This window comes from Ochotona curzoniae, unplaced genomic scaffold, assembly GCF_017591425.1.
Source record: "Ochotona curzoniae isolate NIBS_2020 unplaced genomic scaffold, NIBS_Ocur_1.0 patch305, whole genome shotgun sequence".
Lineage (NCBI taxonomy): Eukaryota > Metazoa > Chordata > Mammalia > Lagomorpha > Ochotonidae > Ochotona > Ochotona curzoniae.
The window spans coordinates 102,667-116,427 of NW_024466868.1; the positions used below are offsets into that span (position 1 = coordinate 102,667).

The following is a 13,761-nucleotide window of genomic DNA, read 5'->3' on the forward strand; positions in this document are numbered from 1 at the left end:
AGGATTTTTTTTTTTACCCACACAAACTTTCTTGAGGTATTTTAGGACAGCATTTTTTTCCTTTACAAATAGGAAAGACATAATCAACTCCACCTGACAAGTTGGCAAATAAATGCAGTATTTGCACTGACTTCACAGTCAAGTTCTGTCTAATGGCGAAATGGAAACCTCAATTCTTTCCTGCTTTGTCTTAGATGAGGTCGCTCTTCCCCCTCAGTTTCCCCCTTGCCAAGTGGTTGTTAATTGAATAGGATGTATTTGAGCAAAATGGCTTGCTTTGCCAAGAATTGGACGGGGCACCACTACAAAAACATGTTCTATATGGATGAAAGGGCCCTTCTAACAGCAGTGTGCTTAGCCACTCAGACATCCAGATCCCTGTGCAGGTACACACACACACACACGCCTGATTTCTAAGCAACCACCCTAATCTTAATCCTTTGAATGTGATTATTATTATTATCATTATTATTACTTTAGGTAATTCTGGGAATTCTACTTCCTCCTTCAATTCTCAGCTTGGAGTTCAAGAACAAAGACGACATGCCCTATATGACCCAGGCTCAGGAAATCCACCTGCAGGAGAAGGAGCCGGAGGAACCCGAGAAGCCCACGAAGGATAAGGACGAAGAGGACATGGAACTGACAGTAAGGAAACGCCAGGGAGAAGCCCTGAAGCCACCTGTCCTGTGGGTGCGGCTGCAGCTGCCGCAGGTGCCCCGATATCAGGCAGCTGTTCCCCAGCTTCCCAACAGGCTTCCTAATGAAATGGCTTTCATTATGTGTGAAGACCAGGAAATTATAAGTGTCTCTGTATTGCACAAGTTTTAATCCAGCCAGTGGTTTAGCACAAACCAGTGAAATCCCAAAGCAAGGCACCCTACACTTTCAAAACACAAAAACTCCATCATCCAACAGGCCACGCAGCAGTCTTTGCACACCCGCACAGAGAGGGAATCCAGGGTTGAGGTGCAGCCAGCCTCGCTGAGCTGAAATTCCTCTGCCCATCAGAGGCTACGCCTGTGTCTGTCTTCAGGGTCAGGAACACAAAGCACTAATTCAATTTGGGGTTTTGTATGGAAGGCTTTTATTAGCTCTCCCTCATGTAATTATAGGACATGAATGCTTTGTTCTTCAGAGAGAATGGGGCAGCTGGGCCTGGGAGGCTTCCCACAGGCCCTCCCTAAGCAGTGTGACTGCTGCCAGCTTGTATCCAGGGACTAAAAATGTCACACGGTCTTAAAGGGACAAACAAACTTCATGGCTTAGAAGCCATCGAGCCACAATCCTCAAGGACTTTCTTGATAGGTTTCATGGCGCCCTACCATTCTGCTCAGTGACCAGTGGCTTTAATGACCAGAAGCTATAAAGAGAAGGAATAAACATTGATTTTGCTTGGGTGACTGCAGGCCTTTGCATGACTGTCCTGGCGGGGCCATCATGTGAAATCTTTTTCCTTTAGGTAGGAAATCTTTCCCACCAAAAGGAGCATCCTAAACTGGTATTTGCAATGCACAGTCCCTGGCTCAATTAATGAAACACCAGCTTTTTATTGCCTTACCACACTTTCTGGAACAGTCTACTTATTTCTGCGATAGGATCAAAGATTGCCTTCCCTAAGATTTGGCCGCTGAACCCATGCTTTGTTAGCAGAAACGTGGGTAGGAAAGATACCAAATCTTTCTCAAGCATGTCAGCAAAAGCAAGAGTATTCTGGAGCCAGGATTCTGACCCCTAGCAACTAGCTGTAGAATCCCATAACCTTGCACATGAGAATCAGCCTATCGCCAGCACAGGGGACAGCGTAGTTTCAAAAGGGAACAAGGAGAACTAGTCAGACCAACAGGTGGCACACTGCCATCCATGAAAAACAGCCACTAGTATTGTTCTAACAGCACTAAATGACCCATGGACACTTCCCCATGAATCCTCACCAAAGTTGCATGAGTTAGGCACTATTACTACCCCCGTTTTCTATACAAGGAAGCTGGGAATCAGCTTAATGTCCAGCTTTACCCAGGAAATTGGCTCCAAAACTGGGGGTACAACCCAGAGCTATCGACCCCTCTGTCCATGTGTTCAGCCACTAGATGATGGGGAACGGAATCTCCTCCCATTTTCTACCCCCTTCAGGTAGGTACTCAACTGATTGGGTCTGCCACGCCAACAGACAGAAACCAAGAAAGTGAGGCCCAGGCCTGCTGGTCAAGTGTGGTGTGATGCTGAGCCCACATTGTCTCTCTAGTCTCAGGGAAGAAAGGGAGCTTTCCTGCTCATGCAGAGCTCTGAGAAGCTGCCCCCGTCAGCAGGCCACAAGACAAGCTGCAGGTCTAGACTGAGGGCAAAGCCTGCTTACCAGCAGCCAGATGCTAGCATTGTTGGGTGAGCATCAAAACAGAGCCTGGGGAAACAGCTTTCCTGCATGAACCAGCACGAACAAGAGGGAGGGCGAGGCAGGGCCTGGGGACTGGCAAGCTCAAGGTGGGGTAATTGTCTCTCACATGGCAGTCCTTTGACACTGATGGCAAATTGCATCCCTGCCTGGTTGCAGGTCTGTGGCTTGCCCCCGAGGGCTCTGGCGCAGCCTGTTGGTACTGCCACTGCTTTCAGAGCCTGCTATTTGAGCTTCTGTGTTAAGCTCAGAGTGGGACACTTTCCGTTGGTCCTTCCAAAACTGTACACAAAAATATCAGCCTCCACTCATTCCATTTTCATGACATCTGGGTCCGGACAGCGAATATTCCCCAATCTAGACTGTATGGTTTTAATCTGGACCATGCTGAATTGTGATCTAAGGAGAGTCAAAGAAAATGTTTGGTCATAAAGAAAAAAGTAAACAAAATCAGCAAGTTATGCTGCTTAGGTTAGAATTAATGACATGTCCAAAATGCTTTTCTTCTATTCATGAGAAGACAGACCTGCCACAAATGCAGACCTTCTGGAATATGTCTGAATCATAAAGGCAAAGAAGCCGTGGTGATGTGTTCCTGGATAAACATCTCCACACTGTGCTTCGTCTGATGAAGTCCCAGTGTGTGTACAGCACCAACTCTCCTGGGAAAAAATCAGCACCCCTCAAGGTTACCCCAAAAGGCCCCTCTCCAAGATGCCTTTGTTCCCATCGCTCTGTGCCACCAGATAGCATTGTATTGTCAAGAAGATAAACACAGAGACCAAAAGCAGGGTAATTCAGTTAAAACATTATAAATTGCAGAAGGAAAAAGTCATGTGACAGTTTCTGAAGATGAGTTACCGACCTGATAGAGCTGGTTGCTCTCTCGTGTGCTGTGTCTATCAACGTAAATGCTCACCTGGGCCTTAGGGTGAACTCTTACCTGTTCACTATCAGAGCCCCATAATCCTATTGCTAAATCATTTACGAGTGCTACATATTCCTGCACAGTGGTTACTGAAGCAGTGATCCAAATGGTCAAAACTAGTATTTCTATATTTTAGGTTAAGGTGGATTGAAACCTGAATTCCCCAATGGTTGCCCTAGTCTCTTTATGTCCCAGTCTCAACTTCAAGACAAACATAAATGCTATCTATACTTAGATTTCTGAACTTTAAACTCCTGTTTCCCATACTCTTGTCCCAAATCCTCAGTTATACCTGAGCAGGTATATCCTACCCTAATCTCACATTGAATGAATATACCATTTCATGAACACTGTGGAACTTTGCCATAAATAATATCAAAAAATTGAAACCCAGAAACTACGCTGTTATAGGCTCTTAAAAATATACTTGTGAGAGACCTTAACTAAATAATTTCACTCAGGAGTATATCAGAGAAGTTCTTAGTTCACTTTAAAGGTGAGTTAATGTGTGCATTTTTCAAGTAGTTACTGAGTTCCCGATGTTAACTGACTTGTAGACCAACCCTACACAGCCAGGGCTCTTACTAACCCCCAGTTTACAGCTTAAGAAACTAAATCTCAGAGAAGTTTAAAACAAACAAAACAGGAAACCAAACTTTTCCCAAGTGTCTCAGAGTGTCAGTCTGTGAAATGGGACTCAGTGCTCCATCCACGTGCCCCAAAGCCTGGAACTCTTCGCCATCCTGGAATCATCCTGTCACTCACTACCTGGACAGAGGTAGACTTTCTCAATTCTGTCTTCTCAGATCGTCAGAGTGGTTGCCAGGGCTGCTGTCATAGCCGGGAAGGGAGTAACCCCAGGGAATCACCAACATCCAGAGAGGAGGACAGGCCTACCTACAGCATCCTTGTCCTAGTCCTATCTCGTTGACAGAGGAAGGTAGAGAACCCAGGAGTTGTCAGAAAACTGATACCAGCAGGAATTTAGGTCTACCAGATGCACATAAGGGAGCTAAGACTGAGTAGCTGGCCCTGGCCCAACAAGGCTACAGAGTCTGCAGATGCAGAGACAGAGGGAGAGTGGGGGAGAGGAGGTTTTAAAGACTTCTCTCATCCTGGGACCTCATTACCTACATCTTCCAGACATCCCATGGTCAATGAGAATTGTTAAGAAATATTCCAGCACCTTCCCTCTCAGAGAGAGGACATATCCACGGCACGTGAGTATACCGCAGATATGCACCTGGGAAGGATACAGCTTGCACATCACTGGAGGCCTGTGTGTCTGAAGTTCTATGAGCATCCTCAACTGTGAAATGGGTGTATTGAACCACATGCTGCCCAGAGCCCTTCTCTTCTGTGCAGGCCATGCTGGGACGCAGCAACGGGGAGTCCTCCAGGAAGAAGGATGAAGAGGATGTCCAGAGCAGGCACCGCCTCATTCCCCTGGGCAGAAAAATCTACGAATTCTACAACGCGCCCATCGTCAAGTTCTGGTTCTACACTGTAAGCTTCCCTTCTCCCTTTCTGGTTGATGGCCCCAAGGCACCCATGTCCACTTGCCACGCATCTGTGTGGTTATCTCTGAGTCACAGCCTCCGCGCGTGGGAGTCAGGACTCCATGGCCTTGTTTCTTCACTAGTTTTGCCAAGATCTGTGGAGCTTGATAAGCAGCTCTCACAGGCTGTGTTTCTCCTCTTCACAGCCAATAAAGGACATGCTCAAAGTGAGAACTAACCGAACAAAGAGGTGAGATGAAGATGGGTGTGTCCTAGCAGGAAAGTAGATGCCCCTTTTCAAAGCACTTCCCTGTTTAGATGGATGAGCAGCAGGTCGGCCATGGCTCTGAGAGCCGTGAGTGAGGAGGGTGCAGAGGTGACATCCCTAGATGGGTAGAGTGTATGTGCAGTTACTGCCCATCTTGAAACAGCTGCACACAGCCTTACTGTGTGCTTCTCTAGGCCAACACTTAACACTGGCTGCAAAATCTCAACTTCTGCACCACGGACTGAACAAGTCTTGGCACATGGCTGTCATTCGCAAGTGCCACATTCAACCTGTCACCACCAGATCCCCTACGCTGCAAGTACAGCAAGCAGATTGTCCCTGACACTGCCAAGTGTCCCCATGTGGAATAAGATCCCCCCGTTGGGAACTACTTCTATAGGCATTATCACATGATACAAAATATAACTACATACGTGTACTGAAATGCCATCCTAAGCTGTACTATTTTCCAATTTTGAAATAGATTTTAATAACAGACAGCAACCATAACAAAGTGTGGTCTTGCAAGAAGAGGGGATATTTTCAAATGATTAGTTTTTTTTTTTTTCAGTGAAATGCAACTAACATTTATCAATGCTAAAAGAAAAAAAAATAGTTCTCCTCCCCAAAATAACAGAGGATGCAGAAATCGCCTCTCTTCCCATATTTTATAGAGATCTCTATTAGATTTACTTCACAGAAAACCTCTTGGCGGCAGCCAGCACAGACTTGGGAGGCAGGCAGCCTGGGACAGGCCCCCTCCGTGCCTCAGGACTGTGTGCCCTCAAGCCAGTCATTCTTCCATCATGTCCCCTCAAATAGGGTAATAGCAGTACCTGCTTTTCAGAGCTCAGTGAAGATTAGATGTGCTAAAGTGTGTAAAGCATGCAGACCAGTGACTGGACATGTAACCTGGTGTAGACAGAGCTGCTTTCCCAGGCCACGCTGCACAGATCATCAGTGTCAAAGTCATCCATCCATCACATAATCATCAAATAATCATATCACTTATTGAGCCTCTGCAATATTGGAGGCAATCTCCTCCCTAATGTGAACAGGTTTGTCAGGATAACAAGTGTGATGCTGTTTGCTCCCACATCTGCCCTCCCCTCGGCCATGAGGCCTTAACTGTCTCAACCTAGAATAGGTCTTAGCAAACTACATCCCACTGCTTGTTACTGTAGCCTACAAACTAAGAATGGTTCTTACATTTTTTAAGGGATTGAGATTTTAAAATATTTAAGTATATTTTATGACACATGAAAGTTACATAAAATTCAAATTTCAGTGTCCATAAATAAAGTTTTGTTGGCTCACAGCCAAACTCATTTGTTCCCCCATGGTCCGGCTGCTTGCTTTCCTGCACTACAGTAGGGCTGATCCACAGCAACAGGGACCATCTGGCTCATGAAGCCTTAAAAATCAAGTGGAACCCTTGGCAGATACGTTTGCAATCCCCAGTGCAATGAAACCAGAGGTCAGAGCCTCAGGTCCATCACTTGTATGACATGGCGTTCACCTTTCTTATTCCTCAAGTCCTCTGAGTGCGCAGTAACAGGGTCGTCCCGTTTGTTCATCTGAGGCAATGAGTAGCTCAAGATAGCCCTTAGAGCATGACTCTCATCTGTGGTCACTCATTCTCAGCCTGGACCAAGCATCGCAACCAGCTAGCGACCTGAAGAAGCACACCGGGCACTGCACACCCTCCTAGAGATTCACTGGTCCTTGGTGTGCCCTCCGTGGTGCCAGGCACTATCGGAGCTCCCAGGTGACTGCAATGAGCAGCCAGGGTGGAGAACCATCACCCCAGACAGAGCGTTCAATTTTAAGCCCTATATTTGTGATACTTCCAGGATGATAAGGAGTTGTGCTAGTAGTGAAAATTCCTGGCCCAATCACAGAGTCATGCCATCCGATCACCAGAAAGTGGCCTGAGGAGGCTTTGTGCTTGAATAAACTCCAAGATGAGTCTAACGGTTAGGGAAGCTCGGCACCCACTGCTCTGCCTCTGTGGTTTGCAGAGGGTTAAATGAACCTCAGGGATCCCCACGAGCAACCACAAGGCACAGGTATCCAGGACGTGAATGGAGGTGAGGTGTGATTCACAACGAACGTCGGCTCTAGGAGGAAGGCCCCATCTGGGTCTCATTCTTTGTATTTCTGACACTGGTATCCAACCCTTTTTCTCCCAAGAATCCAAAAGACAGGACAAGTCCCCCACTTCCCAGAACCTCAGATCCTCGTCTGAACAAGTTTTCCAGGGAACAAGATGGATTTTCCTCTGTTCCAACCGGCTTCCAGGCCCTGCTTGTATCAAGAGCTGTTTTCAAGCAGCCAGCTGGAAGGGAGTCAGACTCAAGGTGTGCAAAGCCCCAGGTCAGAGGACACAGTGTGCACCCTGGGTCTCCACAGGGTGACAGAGACCCTTCTCCCTGCAAGACCATCTGTCCCTCCTCTCTCTAGGACACAGAAGGCCTGTGAAAAGTCAGCAGTAGCATGACCCCAGCAGGGGTCCACAGCAAACTGCTGCAGGCTTTGGTCCTTGTATCTGATAGTTTAGGAAACATGCATCTTGGCTAATGGAAAAAAACAACATATAATCAAATAACAATATAGACTCTTCTAGAATGCCCACTGATTTAAATAAGAATCAAGGTTGTAGTTCTGTTGAAAAGTTTTGACATTCTACATGCAGCCTGTTAAAGTTTTTGGAATACATTCACACTTTATACACACATGAAATCTTCCCAACTTCATGGAAACTGTTATGAAAAACACCAGGCATGGATCTCAGATTCTTTTTCATTGAGATAAGCTCTTAATTCTGTTTCTCCATGAAATATTTGAAGTAACGCTGTGTGCCCACACACATAAACAACGTATGTCATGCTTGGATAATGTGCTCTAAGGCTGCATGAATGCTAATATGGGTCACTTCAAGGACAACAGCCAGTTCTCCGTGGTGCTGTTTAAACACTTACTGCCCTAGTTCCAGAAATCTATATTTTGGGAATTGTAGCTTGACTATGGGAAAAGTTCATTGTAGAGTAACTGATTTTCAAGGACAGGAGCTAAAATGGGTAAAAGTGGTGGAAGCCAAAACGATAACCAGGATAAAGAGAAATATCAATGGTCCATGGGGCATCAATGGGAAACAAGAGGGGACAGGGACATTTTGAAAAAACCCAAAGAGGTGAATGGTTATTAGCCAGTGTTCCTTGGGCCTCCCCAGTGTGTTAGAAGAGCTATGTGATGATAGAGAGAGAGAGAGAGAGAGAGAAATGGGCCACAGATTGTGGATACACACAGATATGTAGCTGCAGTGCTGGACACTAGGTAGACGCTGTGTGGGTGGGGTCACTGGCTGATGGATGGATGACAGGTTAACAGATGATAGATACGCAACTGATCGCTGACAGGGTGGTTGGTAGGTAGGAAGATGATACGCAAATACATAGGATATCCTTCCACAGGCCCTGCTCCACTTGGCTGGCACGCACCTGAGCCGGGTCTAAACCCACGATTCGCTGACTTCTGTGCCACCTCCCTTCCCTCAACTAGACGAGGCCTGTATGCAGAGGATAGAGTTGGATTCAAGGAGTCACACACGGACACACAGAGGAACTGACCCTACCGGTGATGAGAAGAGGATGCTCGAGAGGGGTTTTTGCAATGAACTGGGTCACGTGATGAAGACCAGGGAAGTTAACATTCACTTCATCTGCAAGTGAATGCTGTGACATAGCACATTAAGCTGCCACTTGGGACGTCCACAGCCCATTACACAGCACCCATCAGTTCAAGTCCCAGCTATCCTGCTTCTGATCCAGCTCCCCTCCAATGAATCTGTGAGGTAGCTGAAGCTGATCCAGGTGCTTGGGCCCATGTCACTCACAGGCGAGACCTGGAGGGAGTCCCAGCACAGTCCTGGCTAGAGCAGTCATCTGTAGAATGAATCAGTGGATGGAATATATCCACCCTCCCTGACCCACGCCACTCCTTCCCTTTTTCTGTCACCCTGCCTCTCAGATATAAATAAATTGGATTAAAGTAAAAAGAAGTCACATTTTGAATTAATTTTATTTGATTTGAAAGGCAGAGTTACAGAGAATGCAGAGAGAGGCGAGAGATCTTGCATGCACGGGTCACTCCCTAAAGGCCACAACCACCAGGGATGGAGCAGGCCGGTCAGGTCAGGGTCTCAGGTGAGTGGCAGGGGCTCGGGCATTTGAGTCATCTCCTGTAGCTCTCCCAGGTGCATCAACAGGGAGCTACATCAGAAGCGGAGCAGCCAGGACCTCAGCTGGCACCCATGTAAGATTCTGGCTTTTCAAGTGGTAGCCTAACCAACTGCATGACCGCACCAACCCCTGAACCGACTTTTAAACCATGCCCTACGTGATCTTGTTTTGCTCATGACCTTGAAGGCAGAGAAGAAGAAGAAGCTAGACATAGATTAAAGTGACAGTAGCCAGGGAGTGTGCAAGGGAAACCATTCGGGTGGAGAGGGCGACCAGCTAGGCAGTCCTACCCACCATCAGTGCCTACCTGAGGTCTGCGTGTCAGGGTCTCAGTGGGAGTGGACATGATCCAGGATCTCACTTAACTCATGGATTTTACCCTTTACGAGACGATGGAACTATGGCATGGTTGTATGCAAATGTGTATGCAAATAGGATCTCAGAAATAACATTGACTGATGTTAACAATCACTGAATCACTCACAAAAAAAATAAAGGTGAAGGGAGAGAGGGGGGAAGAGAAAAAATGCAGCAGGGAGGGTCAGAGAGATGAAGGATGAATGAATGGACACCCATCACCAGAGCAAGCAGCCAGGTTCCCTGCCTGCCAAGGTCACACAGCGTCTGCAGAAGCTTTCAGAACCTTCCACCCTTGTGGAAGAGCTCTGCCTGCTCTGACTCCTTAGAGTATAGACTGTGCAAATAAGCTTCCTCTGAGCGCTGTCCTCGGCTCCTGAGTCCCCAGGACTGGCGGCTTGATGCACCACTTCCAATTCCCCAGCAGATTCCCTACAGCCTGCTCAATCCCATCTCCCAGCAACAGGCACCAGACTGAGCCCCAAGGTGTTTCTCCCAGACGTTAGCCAGTCAGCAAGCACACTCCAAGATACCACAGATGAAATCCCACTGCAGGCCACACCGGACCACGCACATCCAGTCCTATCCCAATGCAGGCCACGCACATCCAGTCCTTTCTGTCAGTGTCTCTGTCTCTTTGTTCTGTTCCAAAGCAGAGGGGAACATTCTAATCTGGGTAGGTGGTGCCGGGGACAACAGGAACGCACCTCCCAGGGCCCTGCCAAGCCACACACTTCAAGTTGGGAACGAAACAAGAGGACATGGACTCAGAGGAGGACAGAAACATGGCTTTCAGATGACCACTGGACTTTTTTGTGCAGGACTGGACAATTCCCAGGTAGCAAGCGTGTCTTCCCAGCCTTCCCACACACATCCAATCTGCAAAAAAAAATCCACTGAGCTACATCAGCTCAAGTGAGAGCATCCCCTGACACGAGGTTCCCCTTTGCGCCAGGAAGCCACAAGAAAACTGGGAATTGTGAAATTAAATCCTGCATCACAACACTTGGGCACAAAGCAGCAGCACGCAGGGACCTAGGAGGGGCCAAAGGAGAGGCTGCATCTTAGTGATTCTCAATATTGCAGTCTTTATAATGTCTTCTAATAGGCTCCACGCATGTCTGTAGCTGCCCTTGTCCTGTCCTGCCCGTGTGGCCGCAGCCCTCCCAGGCCAGGGCTGCCGGGCTGCAGCAGCCAGAGCATGGACTATGTTTCCTTGCAGCTGGCTTACATTGGGTACCTGATGCTGTTCAACTACATCGTGTTGGTGAAGATGGAGCGCTGGCCTTCCACACAGGAATGGATCGTCATCTCCTACATTTTCACCCTGGGAATAGAGAAGATGAGAGAGGTAAGAGCTTTTGTGAAAGGAAACTTGGGGGAAACGCTGCTCGGTCACATCTGGGGATGAAGGGCAGGATGGGGCGTGGGACGCTGGGCATCCCGAGTAAGCCAGAAGTCCTTCTCTCCGGCGCTGCTCGAGGGGCTGCTGACCCCTCTCTGGCAGACGCAGGGAGGCCTTTGACGGAGCCGCCAACGGGCGAGTGCTGAGGACCGTCTGTGTCCTGGTCATGTCACCTCCTGCCCTAGGAGGCCACCCAGCGCCTTCAACACGGTGTGCATGTGGCTTTCGTCTGCCCCACCAACAATGCCTGTTCCAACTCTGGGTCTCTCAACAGCCAGCCAACACCTGTAGTTCCCGTTCATCCCGTTTTATTTTCCTCCGACATTTATCAAGTAGCCCCCGGTGTCACACATGAGCGAACCCACATCCAGTCCTTCCCACTTCCCTCCTGCCCATTCCGAGACCCACTCAGAGCCACCCAAGGTCCAGTCCCATAGGACACGAGACCACAGAATACTACTGTAAGTAGACGAGCTACCATGGGAAGACATGGAAAGCCTCGTTGCCGTTGTTTGTCTCGGAAGCCAGTGTGAAATGGCCGTGTGCTCTAAGACTCCATAGTACATGCCAGAAAAATCCGGCTATGGAGACGGCGAGAAGATCGGTGGTTACAGGGGTTAGGATTGGGGATGATGAAGGACAGCACGCAGAGGGCTTTCAGGCAGTGAAAATGTTGTGTAAGATGATGCGAGCGGGCACAGGTCACCACACACTTGTGCAAACCTATGGAATAGACAACGCTGAGCGTGAACCCTCAGATGCAACGTGGGCCCTGGGTGGCAAAATGTTGGTGTGGGTTCAGCGACGATGCCTGCGCCACCTGGTCAGAAACACCCGTCATGGGACCAGCGATGCAGAAAACATCAGAGCAGGGAGTGCATGGGCGATGTCGGCACTGTCCTCAAAACGCTGCCGGACCGAAAACTGCTCTAAAACCATTGTCTCGAATTCGATTAAAAACGGAGGTTGGGGGGAGAGGAGGAAGCATTGAGAGCCACTACATTGGCTGCGATCCAGCCCACGTCCACCAGAGGGCTCTGCAAGCCCGCGCAACCCTTTGCCTTTCCTGCAGAAAGCCAGGAGGGCATCGGGAGCAGGGGGCAGCAGCAACTCCGCATCGCCCCCCCCAAACTGCAGGCAGAGGCGGAGGCTTTCTCTGGGGGGAACAAATGCTCCCTGGCACGTCGGCTGCACGCTGCCAAGCCCAGGAACAATCGCAGTGCTCTCCGGACAGAGTGGGAAGATCCACGGCACCAGGGTGGTGCAGGGGTGGAGGCTGGGGTGTGGGATGGTGGGGCGATCCTGCACATACCCCATCAGATTACCCTGGACTTCGCCGTGCTTGCCTTCGTGGGGTGTAGCTCTAGAATGTTCTCCACCGGAAGAAAAGGGGCAGTGTCCGCTAGGTGCAGTTGAGTTGGAGTTTGAGATCCCTTCTGACTAACGGTACTGTTTGTTTGGGGGCTTGGGGGCCGATGCTAAGCATCTCCTCGGCCTGGAGACTGAGGAGTGAGCGCTCTAGGCCCATTGCAGCAGGGCCGGATTTCAACAAGCAATAGGATGCCTTCTCTTCTTCCCACACACTGTCTCCCTTCAGTCCTCCCCATTCATCCTGTCTGCCACTTGTTGACCAGTGCTGTGGGTTTCCTGCTCGTAAACTGAAGCCCAGTAATAAATCTGGTTCGGTCTTTGTTGCCTCTGGGAACCGAGGCCCGCTCCTGTGAGCGAGCCAGTGGCCCTGTGGCAGTGCTGGGCCAGCTGGAGGCCTGTGATAGAACACCCAGCACATGTTCCGCCTCCACGAAGAGCAGAGAAGGGAAAGAATGGAGTCTCTCCAGGGACCGGGTTGGAAGAAAGCAGGGTGCAGGCTGCCCTCCACAGACTGTTCTGCTCGGGCCTGCCAATGAGGCCGCCTGCCAGGATGCTCAAAGCCTGGCTAGCCCGTGCTGGGAGGCAGCCCTTAGCAGCGGGCAGGCCGGGGCTTCCCAGGCCCAGGCTAGCAAAGGGTCAGCGGAAGAGGCTCCTGACACTGGGGACAGGGCTGTGGTGGACGCCTTAGCCCCAGGAGGGCAGCCCCACTGCCCCCGGCCCTGCCCTGAACAGCTCATCCAGCAAGGGAGCGGGGACTCCTGCAGTCAGTACATGGACCCTCTGGAACTCACCCCCAAGAGCCTGGAAAGGTGGGAGGGCTCCAGATACACAAAAAGGCAGCTTGGTGGCCTCCCCAGCTGCCCTCCCTCTCCCAGCTCTCATTTCTGCCTGTGCCCACCACAGGAAGCCCCCTCCCCACATACTCCCTGTACTGCAGGCCCTGGGTGGATAGGTTCAGCTGCATCTCCTGCCCAATCCACAACTGAGACCAGTGGCACAGCTGTGACAACAGGCCCACTTTACCGTCTGGGAGCGGGCTCAGAGCGCTCCAGCCCTCTGCTGTGTCTCTGAAAGCTGAGCTGGTTTTAACTGCCCTCACAGCCTTCCGGCTCCAGCATGTGCGCCCACCCTGCTCACAGGTGGCTGAGAGCTGGCCCAAGAGGTGCACTGCGAGGGCAGCGCTCTTCAGCTGCTTCTTTAAAAAGATGTGTGTTTATTTTTATTGGAAGGATTCACAGAGTGAAGGAGAGAGCTCTTCCTCCGCTGGTTCAGTCCCAAGTGGCCACAATGCCAGAGCTGA

The 13,761-nt window shown here is 49.7% G+C and overlaps 1 protein-coding gene across 8 annotated transcripts in view; it reads left to right on the top strand.

The window, feature by feature from the left end:
- Window positions 1-13,761, top strand: part of LOC121167073 (transient receptor potential cation channel subfamily M member 3) — a 164,445-nt gene that overhangs the window by 101,426 nt on the left and 49,258 nt on the right. For all 8 annotated transcript variants that reach the window (XM_040996445.1, XM_040996446.1, XM_040996447.1 and 5 more), the window contains 3 exons: window positions 481-648; window positions 4,686-4,826; window positions 10,908-11,036. In XM_040996445.1, the coding sequence (XP_040852379.1) occupies window positions 481-648; window positions 4,686-4,826; window positions 10,908-11,036 (438 nt within the window). The remainder of the gene's footprint in view (window positions 1-480; window positions 649-4,685; window positions 4,827-10,907; window positions 11,037-13,761) is intronic.